The following is a 23429-nucleotide window of genomic DNA, read 5'->3' as shown; positions in this document are numbered from 1 at the left end:
GTGGGTGGGAAAGTAGCCATTCTCTGTAATTTATCTAAATTTTTCATCTAAATTTTAGTCTTATAAACCATTTTGGTTGGATTATTAATTTTGGGCAGTCACACAAATAAGGCATTACTGGAATTGATTCACAGACATGTCAAACACACAAAATACCTGATTGTGCAGAAATCTCACTGGTTGATTTAAACATCAGTGAGTGAGGTCAAAGACAATCTGCAATAAGTCCCTCTATTGAAATGTCAAATTAGGACTTTCTTTTTGTTGTTTGTGCTTTTAAAATCTTAAAATCTTTTGGGAATCCCTTTCCTTGTGAACACTGACTAACAGGAATGTGTGGGAATCATGACTCTTATTTGTCAGGGGGAATCGGGCGATGTTGTCCAGGAAGGAATGAAGGAAGAAATTCGGAATGGATTGATGAGTCAACATTGGTTTCTTTTAACCACAACTGCTGTCAACCCTAACCTTAACCAAGCAGTTGTTATTGTAATCACGATGATGAGAAGTTATTTTAACAGTGTTTTACAGTGTTGTTGCATCCTGATGTGACTTGTGAAAGTTTTGAAGGCATGGGAAAATAATGTAGTGCTGAGGCCTCAGAGCAGAAAACGCTTGTAATGTATGTGTTGTTCTGAAGCTGGACAAATAGCTTATTTTGTTATTTTAATTTGGAGGACTTGCCAGGTCTGACACATCTACCATTCAGGTATGCTTAAAAAATGGCAACTAATATTGCTTTGCTACAGTTAGTGGAAGATGGCCTTCAAGGTTAAAGAAACCAAAGTCGACTGTTGGTTGGAGACTAGATATGAACTACAATTCTGAGATTTTGTGGCAGTATGACAACATCATGTCTACTTTTGCTAGCGAGAGTGGGCAAGTCATTATTTGCATGTGTAAGTCTGTTTTTGTATGGAACTGAATGCAACATTTTGAACCAGCAGACTGAATGTACTACTGAAATGACGGACGGTGACGAAATGGTGACGAATCTTTGAAAGGAACTGAATGAAACAATTTAAAATCAGCAAAGTGATCCGCATTTTTCATCTCTAGCACCTAGCTAACATAACTTACATTACCTCTAAGTTAGAGGTAGCGTGACTGTCGTTAGCCACCTAACAAAAGTTTTAAATGTTCATCCATTTAAAAATGTATGTTTCAACGCCAGAAATAGCTTAGTCAGACATGGAAAATGAAAGGCTTTTATTCAGTATTTTGATCACAGGTCTTTTCAGCTGGCTAACTTGTGCCTCTGAAAAACTTTGGTAGTTTGGATCTGCAAGTTAAGTAAGTTTTTACTCAATTAAAATATTTCCCGCTCAAGCACAGTTCTGCACCGAACTTTTGTACAACTAAAAGTTCAGTCTCCCCTAAACATACACTACTTTAATAAGAATGTGCCTTTCCTGGTACAAATTTAAACTGAAAAGATATTTTTCCACATCTGAAATATCTTTTCAAGCAGTTGCCTCAATTTAAGTGGAAAGTTGCTGCATCTATAACCAAGTCAGTGCGTAAAAAATACCTGACAACAGAGTGATTCAATGAACATCTCTTGACTGCATGGCATTTCAGTGCCGCATTACCCAGCAGCCCCCACCTCCTCACCTTCTGCTTCTCTTTGATTGGCAGGCATTAGCAGGGGAATGCAGGTGTTTGTTGTTTGATAGAGGATGAGTTTACATGAAGTAGCTCCAGGGATGAAAAATCCCCCATTAGTGACCTTTGCTGTGAACAGGAGCTGAGTCAGACGTAATGAGTGCTTTCATTCTGGTAAGATGAGATGACGAGGCAGCATGACTCCTGGGCTTGGAGAGGCGGGATGAGGTTGCTTTAGCACCACTGGACGGCGAAAGGAGACACCTCGTGGGCGGATGAGCGGACAAACAGATAAAAACGAGGACGGATGGAAAGATGGCGTCTGAGAGATTCACTCTTACCTCTTTTTCGGATGTTTACCGCCATTTCGGGGGACTTTTAAGGCGGTTTTGCCAATGTATATCTTTTTCATGGTTTGTCTGTGTTCCTTCCCTCTCATGTGTTTATAGGGATTGTCCACAGGGAGCCGGCATGTGTGTTAGTTTCCCAAAGGAGACCAGCTAAGTCTGGCCTGCAGAGTTACTGAGTGCTCTACCTGTGTTGACCCTGCCAAACAAAGCAAACAGACAGATTGTCAACTATTAGTACGGTTAAACCAGGGATGCTATTTGAAGGAAAAGGTCAGTATTAAAAATGCTGGACTGATGCCGCTAGTATTTTGCGCTGATAATCACTTTAATGACAAAATGCCCCACAGTTTTGTCCTTGGCAGGCAAATAAAGGCTAAAACAATATTAAACTCTCTATTAAATTCACAGTAACAGATTATTTTTAGGCTTGACGTCTCTTAAAAGGTTCAAATCCACTCTTTAAAAATTCTCAAACAATTGTTGATGTAGGTTTTATGGCATATTTTTTCCCTTCATGATGTCACACTGTGTTGTTTCCTGCAAAGATCCAGTGGAAGTGAAATGAAAGTACAACTATTGAAGACATCTGTGGTAAATGTCAAGCTTTGGTCTCAGTCTTTCAGACTTAAAGAGCAAGGGCCTCTCTCTGTTTTGCAGCAAAGTTCAACTATCATGTGAGGAGAAACCCATTGAAAGAGAGGCAGTCTCAAAGCTTTTAAGTTTATGGAATTTATGTTAGTAAATTAAAATATTACAATTATCCTTACACATATTTCTATTGTTTGTTTAAATGAAGGGTTTTCTCTCCATGTATTTCTACTTCTGGTATATATTAAAAGAAAGTAAAATGTGTTTCTAGGTTTATTTCATTGGTGGTGGACGAAAGACCTTTGTGACAGGCAGATTTCAGACTTATCAGTATAAACATCCCTCTATCCCTTCTTGCTGACCCAATGTCTTCATCTCTTATATGTCCAAACACAGAGGACAAGAACTGACACATCTACTACCGACTGCATGAAAAGAGTTTGACAAGGCCAACAGACTGAAGCTACTTTTCTAAACATTTCTTCCATCCCCCTGATCCCCTGCATCTCGATGGCGTTCGCAGCACAGGTGCAGCCGTCAGCCCACAGACAAATGGTGCAGGTTATTAGATGTGACGGCGCGTCAAAGCTTGATCAAAGCTCCTCTGATCCGAGTGCTGGACTGTCCACTCAGAAAGGAACCAGTGATGGATTCTGGATGTGACTGCAGCAAGGTGGCAGAGACAAGCAAAGCATCACGTTTGAGCTAGATACTGTACGTAATACATGCACACACATATGTGAAGACCAGGTGACGCAAAGAAACATGTTGATCCACTGACATCCAGTTGTTGGGAGGTGATTTATGCTGCAGGCTGAGGAGGCAGGGAGACATGTACTCCTCCAGATGGTGACAGCTCACCACTGCCACTGGAGCCTTCACTCCAGCTGCTCCCCTCTGAGTCATAGCACACTGGCTCTGGATATGTGTGTAAGATTTGGTGGGTGTGAGCATGTCTTTATGTATATATGAGCCTGAGTAGAAATGCGTGACTTCTACATGTATGTGGATGCATCTGTATGTCCAACGCACGTGTGTAAATGTGTACCTGCATGTCTTTGTGTGTTTTTGTGTATGTCATTGTGTTTGTGTGCTGCGGCAATTCAATCCCTTTCACCCAAGAATGAAATAAAGCAACAGTGTCCGACATAAAAGTCAAAAGGGACAGCTGTTAGCGACACGTCCCAGGCTACGTCAGGTGTCAAACTGCCAACACACACTCGCTCATTCACTCGCTTGCTTCTTCTTCCTTTAGCCGATCCTCACACTGCAGCAAACCGTAGACGGGGCTCGTTCAGATGGCGCTGCCTGCCACCCACTCATGCCATGCTGACATTTGAGAGGAACTCAGAGCATTGAAAAGAAGAGGAAGGGGAGGCGGTAGAGGAAGAGGAGGATATTAAAGTTGGGGAATGGGGAAGAGGGGAGAAACAGGAAGCATTTTTTTGGGGGGGGGGGGGGGGGGGGGGGGGGGGGTGCTAGCCAGAGTAGTTGGCCTTCCTCAATTAAGGCAGGCAAGAGGGAGAAGTTGTTGCCAAATGAGAGCGGGAAAGAAGAGGGGAGTGGGAGTGAAACCTCTACTGTGTATCATCATTTCTCTTTCTCCTTTCTCTCTTCTTCCTTTTCCTGCCTGTTCTATTTGTTTCTCCCTCCTTCCTGATTGCATCTACCTTGCAGATAGATTGGCTCTCAGGAAAAGCCCTTATCACAGGCCCAGACCTCAGCATTAGAGCGGGGGAACCCAAGAGGCTGACTCATCAAGCAGCATCGGCAGAGAAAGAACGAAGACGAAGAAGAAGAAGCTCTTCAGGCCCCGTATGCCTTCAGATTAACAAGGTATAGCTAACCTGCACCAGTCACTCAGCCCAGTGACATGTACAGTATGACTCAACCACCTCAACCACCCTTTCAAATACTATTCTGTGAGTGTGTGGGGGTTTACACGACTGTCTCTGTCCAGCATTGATTAACTCAGGAGCAGACACCTAAGTAGTTACACACCAACTACCAACATCATTACCAGCAGCGGGGGATAATGACCCGCTGAACGGATTTCATGTGCCGCTGATGGCACTCAGCACAAGGGAGTGTATAATCATGACAACCATCCTGAGAGGATTTTCGGATGAGCAGAAAAGGTGATGGAGGCTAACTGAGCTTCAAACACAAACACAAATACTGGTATACTATATACATAATACAAATATACTGTACACAGATGTGTTCTGCTGAAATCCAAAAAGTCAACATAATGAACAGATCTAGCCCAATACAAGCATCAGAACAAGTTGTAAACAGATACTAAATAGTTTTGCTAAAGGAATGGTGAGAAGAGTGAAATATTACATGCATGAGTTTTAAATGAATAGTTTAGCATTTAGAGAAATGTTCTTATTTGCTTTCTTGCTGTGAGTTAGATGAGATTGATTCCACTCTTATATCTGTAGAGTAAATATGAAGCTACATCCAGCAGCTGGTTAGCTTAGCTTAGCATACAGACTGGAAGCAGTGGGAAACAGCTAGCCTGGCTTTGTCCAAAGGTAACAAAATCCACCTACCAGCACCTCTAATGCTCACAAATAAACACATTATATCGTATATGGTTTGTACAAAAACAGGAGTGTAAAAAAACATTGTGGTTTTAGAGTGTTATGTGTCAGATTATCTCTTGGCCCAACACAGTAATTTCATCAACATAAAGCAAACAAGATTTACTGTAAAGTGTTTATCAGTGAGCTTTAGAGTTGCTGGTAGGCAGATGTTTTAGCTTTGGACAGAGCCAGGCTAGCTGTTTCCCTGTTTCCAGTCTTAATACTACGTTAAGCTAACTGGCTGCTGGTACATCTACGAAAGTGGTATCAATGCTGTCATCTTAGTGTCGGCAAGAAAGCAAAAAGGTTATTTTTCCAAAATGTCAGACTGTTTTTTTAAGGCTTAACAGATGCCAAAACACTGTACAGCGGTTAATAATACTATAATACTTAAAAACTTTACAACTCCGGAAAACTATCACAGCACAATAGTACACTTTTGTCGTTGATGTTACACGTAAGCAAGAATGTGTGTGTATCTGATTGGCCAAAGCAGCGTCTTGCTAAATGATGGCGCATTGCAACAAAGGTTGAGCCAGGTTAACTTTTTTTGCCGAAGCACCTCTGCTTTGCCAATACACATCACATTGAAATGTGCGAGGAGGGTGCATTCATTGCCAGTGTTAATGTCAGTCAGGACACACCCATTGTTTTTGTTTTTCTAGTGCTTTTTAGCAAAAAAAAAAAAGATTTTCATATTTTTCATGTCCTAATACACTCAAAGCTTGTTGTGTTCTCTGCCAGAAGAAAGCGCTGACCACCGTAGTTTACAGAAGATGTGGTCCTCCTGCAATCTTGTAGTAAAACTTGAAAAATGTTTAGAAAATTCCTGTGAACTGCTGATTATGCTTCTCTGAATAGATTTTCTTTGGAAGGAAATGGTGTAACCGCAGCCGTCATCTTCCCTATACCAGCAGAAATAGCATAAACACAAAATAATGTAAAATGTTGTGACATACACTTGATAACTGAAAGCGTTTTTGACCAAATTATGCAAGTTGAAATGAATACAAGTTTGGAGTAGACTAGAGGCAAGAAAAGCCCCAAGCTATAAGAGGACTGACATACACACATGTACAAACACACATAGACACACAACGCACACACAAAAGCACACGCTGTTCTAAAAAAAACAGCCTCAGCCTCCAGACAAGAAAATCATGGTACGGTGCCAATGAATCCTACTGAGAGCTGGCCTAGCAAAGCCACTGAGACCTCATCTTCTTCTGACCCAGAATCTGCACACTTACACCGAAACTCCGGCTGAAACCTCTCACTCGATTTGAAAATCACAACTTTGACATTTCCTGGTGATTACTGTGTGTTCCAAATCTGTGATTCTGAATTGCTTTTGCATTTCATATTTTCCCATTAACCTGAGAGTAAAAGAAACCCCAAATCTGCCCTAAGATGGTGTTTGTCCACTCTCTCTCTCTCATTCAGTCTGCTCATTTTTTGGCTTCCGGCTCGTCGGTTGGACAATACTTTACTAAATAAAATAGGTTAATACAATAAATGTTGTGGCATTTTTCACTCAAAAATAAGAACAGCATTTGCCATCTCATCAGCCGCGACCAAAAGGAAATGGGACGGAGAAGCACAAGCAGCTTTCAAAAGGGTTCAGCTCATTAAAAGAAGAACAGACATAAGCACACATACATGCACACACACACACATATGCGCACAGACACACACACATGCACACCGCCCACCATCACAACATATTGTTTACGAGTGGAGCTCGAATGGACAGGTAGTGATTAGACACAACAAAGGAACCGCCTCTGCAAATCTGCTAGCCTGCAGTGTACTGTTCTGTTTTCTCTGTTTCCGTGTGTGTGTGTGTGTGTGTGTGTGTGTGTGTGTGTGTGTGTGTCCATAAGCATTTTCCTAGGGCACTTATATACATATAGCAGGCGGCTCAGATGTACTTATGGTCCATCCATGAATCTCAAGAGGCAGACTAAAAGGCCTCAACTCAGGGATGCATGAATGGTGCTTTTACAGAAAGACTATATTGAAAAATATAGAAAGCAATATAACACTAACAGCTTTCCAGAAAAAATAAAATGATAAAAATTTTTTAAAAAGATGTGTAATCTGTGACCTTCAGTTTGGGATCCTCATGATGACACAAGCAACAGAACTCAAAGAGAAAACATTTATTTTTTAGGTTTATGTTTGGCTAAAATGAGGCTTTAAAGGACAGGTTCACAATTTTTTAAGTGTGTCTTAAAACAACAGTCACCTATATGAAGATTGAAACTGGTTTTGCTTGCTGTGATCATTCCTCCTGTTAATGCTGACCATTAAAAGAGCCCTTCCAAATGTGATGGGGGACAAAATCCACAGTCTTCATTTTGGGCAAAAATGTGTTAAAAAGTTTGTCTGAAGATAATATGAGGATTCAACAGTATGACTTAGTCAAATAAAGTGGATATCTTCCACAGTTACAGTCTTTTTAGTAAAAAATTCCCTCTTTGTGTCTCGACAGACAGTGTTTGGCACTAAAAAGACAGTAGCTTTGAAAGATATTGACTTGATTTGACTAATTTGGGCGGCTGAAGCTTCCTATTAGTTTCAAATAAACTTTTATAACATTTTTGTACAGAAGGAGGCTTGTGGATTCTGTCCCCCATTTGTCATCCATTTTTAAAATAGTTGCCAATTACTTGTCTTTTGATCAACACATTAGTGTGCTCAGGTAGCTTAATGGTTAAAGCACATACCACATACGCACAATGTCTCAGGTTCAATCTCAGCAAGAGACCTTTGAAGCCTGTCACATCCTTTTCTTCTCCTCAAATATCTGCTCAATAAAGGCAAAAATAAAAAACCAAATTGACTTATTGTTGCAGCTCTAGTCAGATACGATCTCGAATTTGACAATCGTGTACTTTAAATTTCAATAAATTAGTGTCATGGACCTTTATGTGAGAAAAGAACTGACTCAACACACAATAGATTACTATGTAAATGTTCAATTCAAGTCAAATTGCCAAAAGATTTAGTTATGGCAGCTGTCATAAGCTGTGAAGCCATTCAGCCATTTAAATACCCGACCGCTTCATCTCGAGGAATAAATCTGACCTGTGTGATCTGACCGCTGGTGCTGAAGAGGCCAAAGGGGAGGAGGAATAATGGGGTTGAGATGATAAGATACACTTAATGACTCCCAAAGGAGCTGTCAGTGCTTTGCGAGCGAGAGACATGGAGAGAGAGAGAGAGAGAGAGAGAGAGAGAGAGGTAGAGGGAGGCTGACTGTTCAGACCACAGAGGATAGAGGAGCGTATTAGTCTGTTAGACCAACACTGTCCACTTAAACAGATCAAAAGTGACCTCTATAGCCTCTTCAGACCAATCCCTCCCCCACACCACTTTCACAGAAATAAATGTCTGCTTTGCTGTTCTCTATTACCACTTCATCTAAAATAAAAACTGATTCAGTAGACACCTAATTCATACAGCGGCTGCTTTAGATACCTGGTTGTGTGTAGGTACATCCTTAGTGAAAAAAAGCACAAGATTTGTGTAGAACAAATAAATTAACAATTGTTTAGTTTGCCAAAAAAAGTCTTGAGTGCAACGTCCACTAGCTAGAAATTTTTCAGAGCTTTCAGCTACATCTTGTAGAGTTCATCAGCGTAACACTCAGAGCTCAGTTGTCAAAGATATCAAACTCTGCGTGCTGATGAAGGGTGTGACATGTAGCTGAAAGCTCCAGAAAACTGCGCAAAGAATGTGAATGTAAATGAATCAACTATTTTCGAGACCAGCAATGAATCTTGAAGCTCAACGATTGGGTGCATATTTAGCACGAGCAGGTAGAGGAAAGAGTTCATTAAAACATGACACAAAGATAAGACAAAAAAATACCAGACACATTATTGTACTGGCTGCACTTGATTAACACTTGGAAACGAGTGATGAGCGACAAATTAAAGGAAACACCTGCGAGTGGAGAAACATAACAAATGTTTATGCTTCTATACAAGTCACAAGTTGTTACTGAACGGTTCAATGAGTATGAAAATGGTGTGAATCACGTGCTTTAGCATTTTCAGTCACCTGATCTCAACTCAGTTGAACACCTATGGGAAATTTTGAACGGATGAGTACTTTCCACCCGCATCCTCAAAACACCAAATGAGGGAATATCTTTTTAAGAAATTGTGTCCATCCCACTAGTAGAGTTCCAGAGATTTGTTAAATCTCTTACAAGGTGCAAGCTTCATGGTGGCCTTTTTAAGACTATTTATGTTGTTTTTCCCCTTTAGCCTGCCACCCAACTGCATATGTACAAACTAAAAAGATACACTATAGGCCTTCATGTTAATTCAAACCACAAATCATTTAATACTATAACTACTGTTTCTATGGTCAAAAATGAATGAAATAAAAACTAAACTTTTAAGCCAACATGGACTTATAACATGATAAAGATCATGTGATATGATCCAGAACACTAAATTAATTAAATAAGCCACTAAATTAGCCTTTACATGTGATTGTTATGTCACATTCGGTAAAAATGTCAATTTTTATCCAAATCTTTCTCAGTGTCTACAACCATATTAAATAATTTGAACGTTTTCATATATTAATTGTTCAATATTTTGGGAACTATGATATTTCTTTCCTCGACAAGAGTTAGATGAGAAGATCAATAACACACTTAGAGAGTGGTATTGATCTTCTCATGATGATGGTAGTTTTAATAAAGAAAACTGAGTGCAGATGATTCTGAAACTACAGTATGTTTGAAGAAATGATTAATAAAGTGCAATATGGGGAAAAAACACTTAACCAACATCTTAAAACCCTAAAACTATGTCAAATATTTATTCTCTTGCCACACAAGGACGTCATTTCATCACCACTCTTGCAGAAAGCAGCATAATAATTCATCCTGATCCTGCAGGAGCAGCTCTCACTTTTTTTTCCCCAAGTGGTGTAAATATCATTAAAAAAAAAATAAAACACTTAAAATTGTTTTCAGCAGGGGATTGATCTTTGATGTGAGCTGGATTATTCTGACAACACTTTAAAAACTCTTTAAAACTTCTAAATCTTTTTGTCAAGCCGAGGTCTGCTCTGCTCTGCTCTTCTCTGGAGCTAACTGATCCAATGTGTCTCCATGTAAAATTTACATCTCCATCTCCGCCACAGGGCCCCAACGCAGGAGCCCAGCCAAGGGAGGGACAGAAATTGCAAAAGACGGGAGATGGGGGGAAAGCAAGAGAGGGGAGAGATTTCAGGACATTTCATCATGTATAGACTGGAGGGCGTCTTGGAGATGAGGTGTGGGGGTGGAGGGTGTGATGTAGAGGTAAGGTCAGACTCTCAGGTGTGACCTTGTTTCCTATTCAGCAACGAGCGAGGCGAAAAGGCGAAGGACTACCCCCCGCCTCTTATCTTGGCAGAACTGCTATAATTCAATTAAAGCTGTGACACAGAGGTGAGGACAATTGATGCCTCATATTGGAGGAACACCCCGTCAGATTAATTACCCCTCATTGGCTGGTTAAACGGCTTTTAAACTCTAATCTGCCTGAAATCGTAATAATACCATCGGTAATCGAACACAAAAGGAAAGGCTCGGGATCTATTTCCATCTGCGCCGGATTAATAATGGTTCATTAGTAATAGTATTAATTAAAAACGTGTCTACTGTAGGACAAAGAGGTAAAACCAAGAAAGAGGGAGAGATCCTTTCCCGCATCTCGTCATGTTTGGTCTACTGCTTTAATTTCCGACCGTGTAATGTTAGTTTAATCAGAAAAGTGGGTGAGCACTTGTAATTTTCTAATGAGCCCATTAAAGTCTGTTTATGCAGGCATGTAAAAGCATCAGTTCAGTCATCACCTAGGGTTTATGTGAGCATCTGAGCTTGTCAGGCTTGTTTCAATGCATAAAAGTCATTCATCAGCACTACTATTGCACAGTTCTTCATACTGGTGGAGCAGCGCTATCATGCAGAGTAATTAATCAGTGTTGTAGGTGCATTCCGACAGGTGACTGCCCAAAATCATGCAGAAGCTGATATAAACAAGTCATGGATGAACATCCTCGCTACCTTAATGCATTCGAGACTAATTTTTTTAAAAAGCCTCTCTTGATTGATCCCAGAGAGAAAAAGCTTTTACAGTAACGCCACAAACGCTGCGGTGAAATTTCCAGCCAAGAGATTTTCCTGCATACAACCATCAACACCCTTTTTTATCTTTGACAAAGTATCAGAAAAGCACTGCATCAGTACACAGAGAGCACGAGCTGACACAGCCACATCACATACAGATGAGCACACACACACACACGCACACACACACACACACAAACACACAAACACAGACACAACCAAGCCAAGCTTTGTAATCCAAATCAAAGATGCAAACGGTGAAGCAGTACCTTCCACTCACGCAGAGCTTCATCCTGGAGACGGAGAGATAAAATCCTGCTGCCTGAGCCTCGCCGGGGAATGGAGAAACCCCCCCGCCCCCCCCTTCACCACCACCTCTATATGTGCTATCTGGATTGGCTTACCCAGCTCTCCCTTAAGCTCAGAGAAACCCCACCACATGCACACCCCACCACCACTGACGCCGACGCCGCCTCCTCCTCCACCGCCACCACCACCACACCACTCCAACAGCAACAGCAGCAGCAACAGCAGCAGCAGCAGCAGCAGCAGCAGCAGCAGAAGCCCAGTCAGGAGGGAAGACAGAGGGAGTGAGGGAGAGAGAGCAAGAGTGAAAGAAAAAGACAGAGAGGAAGAGTGGGAGGGAAGGAGCTTAAAGGAAGAAGACAGGGAGAACGCGTGGGTGTGATGATGGAGCACTGAAAGATATGTGCAGAGAGAGAGAGAGAGAGAGAGAGAGAGAGAGAGGGAGAATCTCACCTGATAGTGTCTATGTTGTTCATCTCTTCGTCAGGCACCTAAAAGGAAATGACAGCATGTTAATGGAGGGGACCCATCAAACTGGCCTGGGAGCTGCCAAGTAGAGCATCGCTACAGCACACACACACACACACACACTCATCCGAAAAAAAAAAGAAATGAAACATACATATTCAGCAGGCACGCTCTTTGTTCCCTTCTCTGTTTTTGTTTATGTTCCTCTCCCTCTTCTCCTCCCTGCTCCCTCATTTGCTGCTTCCCTTCCTTTCTCTTCCCTTCCCACTCCACCATCTCTGCTCGTGAGCAAGCCAACGCGACGCTCATCAGACTGCGCCCCGGCTGTCTACATCTGCGCTTACTCAAGGTGAGAAGAGAACAATCATATCATACCAATAGTGGGAGAGGAGAGAGTGTGAAAAGTAGGGGAAGAGGGGAGGGAAGGAGAGAGGGGAGCGGAAGCCTCAATTGCAGCCAGACTGCAGATACATGGCAAGCCCCCCCATGAGAGATACTGGCAGCAACTCAATATCCCTGTCGAGGTGCTGAATCGGAGAGAGCAGAGAGAAGGAGCAAAGACAGATAGAGAGAGAGAGGTGGGGGGGGGGGTGAGGAAAAAGATAGAGACGAGGGGGGAGAGAAGAGGGGGAGGTGAAGGGGAACAGGTGGTTCAATCTGTTGAATCTTACATCTCAAGTCCCAGACTGTTAGGGGGAGAATACGTTTTATACAAGTCTTGCTGGCCCCTTTTTTTTTTGAAGGCAATGAATTATGCATCATCTTGAGAATATTCCCCCAGAATCCTCATCTTCATTCAGATTTAGCGTGCAGGCCCGATCGAGTGTGGCATCCTGCTGCTGCTATGTCATCATGCTTCATGATTTGGGATCGTGCATGTTCACAGAGTGTAATTAATGAAGGAAGTAACTGTTCCAGATTATTTGATCTCCAGGGTCAGTAGGAAACATAGCAAGAGTCAGAATACCAATGAAAAAAAAAAAGAAACCACTTCTAAGTTGGGGGATGCTTGACGAATTGGGTTGGTACACGGCAGAAGGTCATGTGCCTGTGAAGAATGTTTTGTTACCGCGCTCACACAAGTACAAGGACTTGTGTGAGGAGATGAAACTTTGTAAGCGACACACACACACACACACACACGCTACACTATACTACACTACACTGTGATGAACACCAACAGGCTCACATGCCTGCCTCTCAGCCCCCACACCGCCCACCTTTTTCTCAAGCAGTTGCTAAGGTGACGGCAAAGGCTGAATTTTAATCAGACAATAAATTAAGACAGTGTGATCTTCTCCTTTATTATTAAATGGCAGTGCTGCTGATTTCTGAGATCCGTCAAGTACGTTTTGGAGTCGGGGGGGGGGGACACACTGACAGACTGCAAATCTTTGTGAACATCACTTGTTCAGAGATGCTTCACACTGTCCAGAGGATGCAAAGAATCACAGAAGTTAAATTACATTTGAAGATATTTGAGTTAAATAATACAATTTTATTCTTTTTAGTACCTGAAATAATGTCCAATTTAAAATAAGATAGTCATATCCAGGTGGATTTCCTTCTCTAACTGAGGTGACTGTCTGCTGAATGCTGAGACTGCAAAAAACATTCACTTTTGATGCTGTAATTGTTAATGGAGCCTTCAGGCCTATCTCCCTGTGACATGCACACTGCTGTTATAAGACTGGGGAAACTACCAGTTGCTATTCTTGAAGAAAACAGCTGTTAAAAAAAGGTTCTCTGCATCCACAGCCATTTTAGCTAGGTTATGTCTCAAACTGAGTAAATGATGGATGTCACACAATAAATGCTTGGTGAGTGGGCTGAGTCAGTAAATGACTGCATTGTTCAGTTCAGATTGTTTGTGTGGAGGAGCTGGTGATGGGTAGAATGCTAATGAGCACACCCATAAAAGCCCGTTCAGCGGTCAGCGTGAAGCACCGCTCCTGTGTAGACTCAGAGACGCATCATCATCTATCTGAACTTGTGGATCAGCTGAGTGGTAGCATGTCTGTGTGGATCAGTGGCACAAGTCACAGATCTAATTTTTTTTTTTTTCATGCGGAACAAAGAATTGGAATTGTTTTGAAACAGCAGTGTGATTATAAGCTAAAATCTATATGCTGTATATATATATTTTGATTTTTAAAGTTTACTCCAAACCTTTCAGCTCATGTAATGTGAGAGAGGTCACTCCGCAGTTCCCCTCAGATCCCATCTATTGAGCGTTTTAGTGTCTTTCAGCTGATTGTTTTGGTTTTACGGCCCACAACTTTACTGATTTGGTTCACCTCACATGGAGTCCGGGAGAGCAGCAGGCGAGCGAACTGTCAATCAAAGCTTTCAATCAACTCCCATCAAAGCTACTATAAGTCTTCAAATCTTATTAACAGAGCAATAATACAAATGACCACCAGCACACTTGTTAGAGAGACAATTCCTGCCAAGCACCAAATGGCAAACAGACACAGTTAGCGACAAGCTGGTGAACATATGTGCAGCATTTAGTCACTAAAGAGCCGATACTTCCCTCAGGAGTCGGTGGAGAAGAAACCAGAGCTAAAAGGATTTACATTCATCAGGTGGATAGAAACATGATTCCAGATTAATGCTACATTAAAGGTGCTACATGTCAGCTGGATGTATGTGATGACATGTCAATGTTGTGTTCACACTGCCCCCAAGTGGCCAAAATATTGTTCAATCAGACAGCAGTTTACAGACCACGCCATTTAAAAAAAATGTTTTTCTACACAATAAATCTTAATTTATTTTTGTTTCATTTTTATTTTTTTATTTTTCTTGTATTAATTTCATGGGTTACTGCTGCTTGGATTATTTCCTTTATGTTATTGACATTTTATGGGTTGATAAAAGCCCTTTGCAATAGTCAAAGAACTTTATAGATTATATAGGCCCATTTCTATTTCATTTCATTTTCATTCTGCACCCCTGCTCACTCAAATCATCCAAATAACTTGATTTATTCAGACATCACTTCAAGTTCTCAGAGAAACAACTTCCGCTCCAATCATAACATATGTTCAGAGGCCTGGGCTGACTTTCATCACTCACCATGTTGATGCCCTTGGGCAGAGAGGCAGATCTGTGGGGGTATTTAGGGAAGTCGTACTGAAACTCCAAAAAGGGTCTCTTCATCTCAAACCCTTGACAGAACTGTGGAGGAGGTGGAATCACGTTTGACTCGTCTATCTCCAGTGGTGGTGGCGGTGTATCCGCTTTTATCTCCAGGTCCTCTGGCTCGTCATCCCTCCTCACTGTGTCAATGTCCGTCTCCAGATAGGTTTTTTGTGTCAGGTCAGTGGGAGGCTGTTCTTCTTGGGTCTTCTGCTCCAGTAAAGGGCCCTGCTGCTGGGCCATTGAGTAGGTCAGCCTGGGGCTCCACTGGGTCACCACTTGGATCTGGTCTTCAGGCTGAGCAAGGGTTGTAGTGGTGAAGCTGGAGGGAGAGACTGGTTTCCCAAATGCCTGCAGGCTGTTTGGGTCAAATATGTTGGATGTTACCTCATCCAGAAACTGTGAAAACTTCACTTTGGCTTCAATCTTTTCCTCCAGCAGCCACTGTAGTTTCACACTTTTAGTGCTGGCACGGGTCTGTGCAGAGCTCCTCCCCTGACACTCTCCACCCCTCTCTGGCCATGCATGGGGTTTGTTATGGTCGCTGCCTCCTCCCTGCTCCGCCTGTGGATGAGCTCTGCCATGAGGCCCTCTGGCTGGACAGGCTGGCCGCCTTCTCTCTTCTCTCCGTCGAGTTTGAAACGCTTCCTGACTTTGCTTCCTGATAGAGCTGTGCAGGAGGCAGGTCACTCCAGAGCTCCAGCTGTTTAGGCTTCCGGTGCCCTCGCTGCTGCTCCTGCTGCCTCCTGGGCTGCTGCTGGGGAAGCTGAGGCTGGGGGAAGACCAGTTAGATGAGGGGCCTATCAGCTCCTCCAGCCAGACCTGGTCACCGTTGATCATGGGGCAGAGGGCAGCAGAGGAGGCCCATGACGGTTGGCCCTGCTTGGCTGCGTCTCTCTGTGAGAGAAAGCAGGCTGTGCTGCTTGTCCCATCCATCGGTTTGAGTCTTGTCTGCATCGCTCTTGTTAGAACTGGCTGTTAATCCATGGTCCAGTGGACAGCTCCGATTTTAAAGAGTTCTACCCCAATCCTGTCTCATTATTGTGCAATGTGCCTGACCTAGAAGAGATCCAATACTTTTCACTTTAGGCTGAACAGATGGTCTCCTTCAATGCCAGGATAACCCCCTACTATGTCACGCAAGGACATCCATGACTTAAAATTTAATGCACAGAATAAGACTGTCCTATTACAGTAGGTCAGTCTAACAAAGCTATTGCTCATTACTTCATGCTTGCCCACAAACACCATAATATCTTCTTACGCTGAGACGTTCTGAGGGCAAAGTCAAAGACAGTGAATATCACAGCTCCTCTGCTGTTAATCTGTAAAACCTTCAGGTTCTGAGTTTAATGAGAGAGACATTTTTGCACAATCCCAGCAAGTGTCTTTGCTAGTTGAGCACAGCTTACTCTGAGGGTGCTGTTCTTAATTATACCGTCTATTGATAGCAGAGCAGGCAAAGCTTTTTCAGTTTTTTCCAGGTCAGTGGCAGTAGAAGAGCATTGATCCAACAGAGCACACAGCAGCTGACACACAGACACACAGACTAATGGACAGGCTTGTTGAGTAATGGCTACCAGGGCGCTCTGTTGTTGTTGTTTTTTAATGTCTTTTTTTTGTATAGATTAAACAAAAGAGATACAACTTGTTAATTTTTTTTTGTTTTAGAGTTGTCGGTAGGTGTTTTTCCCTGTTTCCATTGTTCTCGACTAACTGTAGGTGAGAAGGTGAATAAGGTAATTTCCCAAAATTTAGAACTGTTCCTTTAAAGTACGTGCTATTGAATATGGAGGCAAAAAGTCAAAGTTCACATTTGTTTTAGTGCAGTATTACTGTGATATATGTCTTTTCTTTTTTCTCTTTTTCTCTTTCTTCACTCCCTATGTAACTTAGAGATTTTCCACACACATACTGTGCACTTACACACACTGTCTGTCTTTATGTTTTTCAGGTGCCACAAAATTTGTAGTTTTCTAACTTAATGTAATTGGACATGACTACTGTTAAGTACAGTAACAGTTTCACATTTCATGATGCCATCTTCTCCAAACTCTCTATTTAAAGCAAGCTATACTGTACCAATGTGCATGCAATCTGTATCATGAAGACAGCTTTCACATACTAAAACGCATATTCATATGAGCATACTGTAGCTGTACTGTTCATCAATATTCAGGTGGTTACATAACTGCATCAATACCACCTCAGTTGGTCTGTGCATGGGAGGAGTGTAAGAGATCTTGATTGGCAAGTGAGTGGAAGCAGTTTCATAGACATAAAATGCAATATAGCATGCAGGGTTAGGTGGAGTCTCCTTAAGGTGAGACCTTAATCCAAAGCATGGGTTAAAAATGTACAAAGTCTGGACTGAAAATATAGGCTCATTTGTCCTGTAGAATATGCAACAGGAGAAACCACCCGGTGTTGCATCCCACATTTCAACTCCTGGTCTTCCTCACTGGTGTGCAGTGTTTAACAATGTTCAAACCTGGCTGCAAAGCTTTTTAACCATAAATCTTTTAATATCCGAAGTCATTATCATCCCAAGACCACAGACGAGACCTTCAACTTGTCCTACCTCTACAATCTTTCCCCCAAAAAATCAGCTTGGATCAGACAGTGACAAAATACTATACGGTGCATCTTGTCATGCAGGAGCCAGACTGTTTTGGTCTCCAGGGGTGTCATTAGTGCGCATCCGATATGTATGGTTTCAGCCATGACTGGGTGTCCCACTGTGCGCATGCGTTCTTCCAGACTTGGGCCCCACACCCTGCCTGCTGCTACAGCCCACCAGCTCACAGGACACCCGAGGGACCACCCTGTCTGGTATCAGGGAGCACCAAAGCCTTTAGTGCACAGACATATCTCTCTATCATTTTCTCTCCACCTCGTCCTCCTTTATGCTCTTTCTTCAGGGCCTCTCCATTGTGCCGCCATTTCTCACCATTTTCAGACTTTCCAGACAGGCTCAAGCCTCTTCTATGATGAATGTCTTTAATAATCTCTTTTCAATCTCAGGAGGAGGAAAGGGGTGGGAGCCAATTTAGAACTATCACCCTGACGGGAGAGACTGTCAGGCCATGGCTGCCCAGAGGTAATGGTGCTGAAATGGATTCCTGCTACAAGCGCAGAGGTGGAGATAATTGGTGATGCTTGCTTGCTCCGTGGTTGCACTCTGCTTTCCCTAGCTGGCTAGTTGTGTCGCTGCCTGGCTGGGATGAGCGTCTGCAGGGGCCCCGCTCTGTGTCCCTTACTAAGCCTGCAGAGCAGACTAAATGCCACAGCTGATCAGCTCTGGCCATGAAGACATGGTCTTGTGCTTCTCAGCTGTTACTATGGCACTGTGTCTTGTCTCTGCTAAGTCTGCCCTTCCCATCAGATCAGTGTGCTGCTCTCTCCCATCTGTCCACACAGCCTCATGCTCTCTAAAAATGACAAAAGTCAGTTTAATTTGTTGCCAAATTACAGCAAAAACCAGCATGGAACATATATTAGAGATGACAGTGACAAAGAGCAGGCCGATCCCTTTCACACAGAGCAGATAAATCTAAAAAACTGGAAGAAAAAGGAATCTGCTATTTCCACTCCACCATTTAATGTTTTTTACCCTATAAACTGATAAAAATGTGTCAGTGAATTAATAGCTTGTGTGAGAGCACCAGGAGCCCCAACCTAAAACTTAAAGCAGTGTGCTATCAGCAAGATCACTGCCTCCCTCTCCTGCTCGTCTTTTAAAAGCAACAGGCAAAGCAACGATTGATTCCAGATTGTTAGAAGCATTTTCAGTGAATCACTTAACCTGTTCCCATCTATTCTTCTGCATATTGGATCTCCGGGTATGAAGCTTACTAACTGTGTCTTGTATCTTATCCGAGGCTGTCAATAACGGCTAACAGGTGCACTTGTGAAAAGCCAAGATGAGGAAACAGCATGTCGATGTGGCATCAGTAATCCATCTCATGCAGAGTCACTTGTCAATGCCTCCGGACCTGTGGGGTCGCTTTCAGAGAACCACACTGTGCAATCAAATGAGAATGGGCTAAATTGAATAAGGGCCAGCTCATTCTGGAGGTGTAGAGATAGGTTTCCTGGGATCCCTGCAGAACACACAGTTAGGTCTGCAGTAACATCAGTCAGACAGCAATTACAGAAGCGCATAATGCATACCACAAGGGTGATGAGCATCTGTTTCAAACAGGAAGTATGTTAACACAGGCAAAGGCAGTCTATAGTTTAATCTTTACAAAGTATCCACCGACAGCTCTGCGCTAAATCAAAGGCTTAAAGAAAGTAAATATACTGTCTTCATATGAAAACTGTAGATTTACAGTATAGCTTTAAATCTGGTGGGCTTGTACTGGATGTACCTATGATGATATTTCTATAAGGATGCACTGCTGGGGAGGGGGACCAGCTGACCTCAATACATGTCATTATCATACCACAGTTTTCTGTCAACAGAGCCTGTCATATCACTGTGTGTGCTCCACCAACTCAGTCACACAGCAAATGGTGACTGTGGCATCGTGCAGCAGATTCACCGAGCTGTTGTCAGGAGTGTTGACAGTCTTCATTATGGGTGAGGATGGTTGTAGTAGCTTCTCTGTGGTTTCTGGGAAGTGCAGTGCAAGACCTTAAATTTGAATCAGTAATGTGTATTCTGGTAATTTGTCTTTACTTTTGGATTACTGTGCTTTCAAATGTAATGGAAGGTGTAGCTTTTCATGTTTAAAGCCATCTGGATAGATAATCTACAGTTTCCCTAGAGTCTGCTCTGAACTAGCTGAAACTGCATTTTCACATAATGCAGTTTGGAAAAATGTACAAAATAAACTTCATCTGGAAACACTTACCCTCATATCATGCATTCAAGTATCATATTTAAAAATGTTCCATGAAGGAGGAATGTAATTGTTTTAAATAGTCAAGTTTTATCTCGCTCATATTTCTCCGATCCTGTTTTGTTGTGTTGGATGTGATTGTTGTAAATAAATGTGTTTTTATGTAACATTGTGACACCTATTGAACGCTGCCAGGTCTCCCTTACAAAGTTTAATAAAAATACAATTTAAAAAAATGCTAAGGTAAACTGTAAGATTTCTATTACCTGCATAAGAAATGGGGTGGCTGTGGCTCAGGAGGTAGAGCTGGTCATCCACTAATCAGAAGGTCGGTGGTTTCATCCCCGGCTCCTCCAGCCTAGTGTCCTTGGGCACGATACTGAACCTGTGAGTGTGTGTGTATATGGGTGAGTGAGCATTAGTAACATTTGTAAAGCGCTTAGGATAAAAAAGCTCTATAACACTCTTGATGCATGGCAGCCTCTGCCATCAGTGTGTGTGAATGGATGGGTGAATATCGGTGTGTTGTAAAGTGCCTTGAGTGGTCGGTAGACTAGAAAAGTGCTATATAAATGCAGTCCATTTACCATTCATAACCATTATTCCAGGATATACATGTTGGAGATGCTGCTCTCTTTTTAAGTTATTAAGTTCATTTATTTGTATAGCACTTTTCACACAGTGGTTGTAACTCAAGGTTTTGCACACATTAGAAAAGCATTTATATACATTAAAAATAAGAAAAAAATATTAAAATACATTAAAAAATAAGACAACAAAACATAATATACATTAAAAATAAGACATTAAAGTGCTCTTTTGCAATAAACATACATAGGTTTAAAGCATTTGGTCCACTACTTTGGACTAAAATAATAAATAAATAAATAAATAAATAAAAAGGTTGTTGACACACTAAAATATGTCAACAATCTTGAAAGGATTGCCATTCAGTTTGGCAGAAATATTCATGGTGCCATTATAACTTTAGTGATATCCTGACTTTTTCTCCTATGACATCATCAGGTCAAAATCTGAATTTGTCCAGTACTTTGGTTTACATACAGCTAATAACAGCTAATAACAATTCCAATTTCCAGCTGTAGTTTGTGGTTCAGGCTAATAAATGTTGGCATGCCAGCATGCTAAAGTAAGTTACTGAACATGGCAAACATTTCCTGTGTAACATTAGCAAGCATTGTGAGCATGTTAGCACTACTTTTAGCATTTTAGCTTAAAGTACAGTCTCTGAGTGACACTGCCATGGCTGTAGACTCTTTGCCTTGTTTAAATGAACCCATAATCTATAGTAGTAGTCTATAGAAGCAATTTCCTTCTTCCTATTTATTCCATGTAAACACTAGACAGAACCATTGTATGTCCATGTTGAAGCTACACTTTATTAAATAAACATCAATTATCTCATTATGTTTGATAAATGTTTCCAGAATATCCAGTATGTAAGCATCAAAGGCACCCACCAAGGTGATGTTGGTCCAAATAAATTACTTTCAGAAAGCATCTACCTACAAGTTTCTGGCCACCAACCAAAACATATTTAGAGCAAATTGCTTGTCAAGAAGATAAATGCAGCAGCAGAGTGTGAGAGGACTGTTTCCACGGTTATTCTTTGCTAACTTTTCTTGTGGCATGCCCGCACACACACATACACACGCGCGCACACACACACACAAACACACACACAAACACACACAGAGAAATGGTGCCAATTATAGTAACTGTGTGATGAGGTTTCTCATACTGAGCCCCATGCTACCTTTGCCTCTAATCCTTTGTTATTAATTATATCTTCAACAAGCCTACACAGTTCTTGTGGTGTCAGCACCGAGTATCCATGGCAACAGCCGGTTGGTCCCAGCTCTCAGGGATGCACACACTCTGCTGCCTGCCAAAACCGTGCCTCTCTGCAAAGATGCTCTTCTGACAAGACAAATAACTCAACTGTAGAAATCTTATAATAAAATTAAAGTAAATCCGGCCCCCTTTTTGAGTGTTGAGCTTTAAGTTTAAGGGAACAATACTCATAACATTACCATGGTGACCAAATTGGTGCAGATGCCTGTTGCTAAACTCAAACACCATAGATAACTTGTATTTTCACAAAGTACAAATTTATGCAAAACATTGAACAGTTTCACCAGCTGCTATAAGATGAAGAAATCAAGACAATCACTAAAAGTCCACACTGAATTTATACTTTGTGGGTATAAAACATAGATATACTTAATACTTTTATAATTTGTCTGCTGCATATACCTTGTGTTACATGTAGGGCTGCAACTATTAGTCAATTAATCAATTAGTAAATCAATAGAAAATTAATTGCCAGCTATTTTGATAATCAATTAATCATTTGAGTAATTTTTTAAGGGGAAAAAAATGCTAAAATGATCTTTTTCCAGCTTCTTAAATGTGAATATTTTCTGATTTCTTTGGTCCTCTACAACAATAAACTGAATATCTCTGGGTTGTAGACTGTTGGTTGGGACAAAACAAGACATTTTAGTTTGCATTTGGGAAACAGTGATTGACATTTTTCACTGTTTTCTGACATTTTGTAGACCAAATAACTCATCAGTTAATCGAGAAAATAATCAACATATTAATCAAAAACGAAAATAATTGTTAGTTGTAGCTCTAGTGAGATGTTGTTTTAGTCCAAGAAGGGTGAACCTCAGATGTTTTTAATATATCTGGAACAGCAGGCAATATCTCATTAACAACCCATTAGGCCTAATGTTGGTTCACTGAGAGAAGGGTGATTTGCATTTTGTTGTTCTTGCTGTGCTTGGCAGTGATATTTTGGTACCTGGAAATGTGGGCCGAGTGGGAGCACAGTTATATCAAAAGAAGAAAGTACTTCAAAGCATTTGTACACTGTGTAAGATTGCAGTTTTATGTATTTATTTATTTATTCTTTTTGTCTTTCTTCTTTTTTTTAGATCTAAATTTAGATTAGATTTAGATTTTAGATTCAAATACTTAATTGCCATCTATACATTAGAGTCTATATGCTGTTTTCTGGTGATATTTTACCCTTTTTATTGCTCTTATATACTTAGATTTTTCCTCCTCTGAAGTTATTCTCACTCTGTTAAGCAGGAGCGCCCCCTTGTGGCTTCTCCTGGTATGTACACGTAAGATGAGAGTCACTCTCCATCAGCTGAGACTTGACAAAGAGGAACAAAAGATTTAATGACAGGACAGATCTAGTCAGAGATACACTGCTGGCCTTTGACCGCAACCATTTTACTTTCACAGGGAAGTGACTCTTCCCCAAACAAGAGGCTGAAGTGCAAACAAGCTGTGGTTAAAGCATCAAGAGCACCATCTACTGCTGAGATGTAGAAATACAAAAAAATCCAGCCAC

At 41.5% G+C, this 23429-nt stretch overlaps 1 protein-coding gene across 1 annotated transcript; it reads right to left on the bottom strand.

Moving 5' to 3' along the window:
- Positions 1-15047: 15047 nt before the first annotated feature.
- Positions 15048-16148, bottom strand: LOC137169910 (uncharacterized). Its single transcript, XM_067573323.1, has one exon. It carries the CDS (start codon positions 16146-16148, stop codon positions 15048-15050), a length of 1101 nt encoding a protein of 366 aa, XP_067429424.1.
- Positions 16149-23429: the final 7281 nt, after the last annotated feature.

This window comes from Thunnus thynnus, chromosome 18, assembly GCF_963924715.1.
Source record: "Thunnus thynnus chromosome 18, fThuThy2.1, whole genome shotgun sequence".
Lineage (NCBI taxonomy): Eukaryota > Metazoa > Chordata > Actinopteri > Scombriformes > Scombridae > Thunnus > Thunnus thynnus.
The sequence above is the reverse complement of the archived record's forward strand: the minus strand, read 5'-3'. Positions and strand labels throughout refer to the sequence as shown.

Coding starts and splice junctions, on each gene's coding strand:
- LOC137169910 (XM_067573323.1), bottom strand. CDS start 16,148: ATGCAGACAAGACTCAAACCGATGGATGGGACAAGCAGCACAGCCTGC.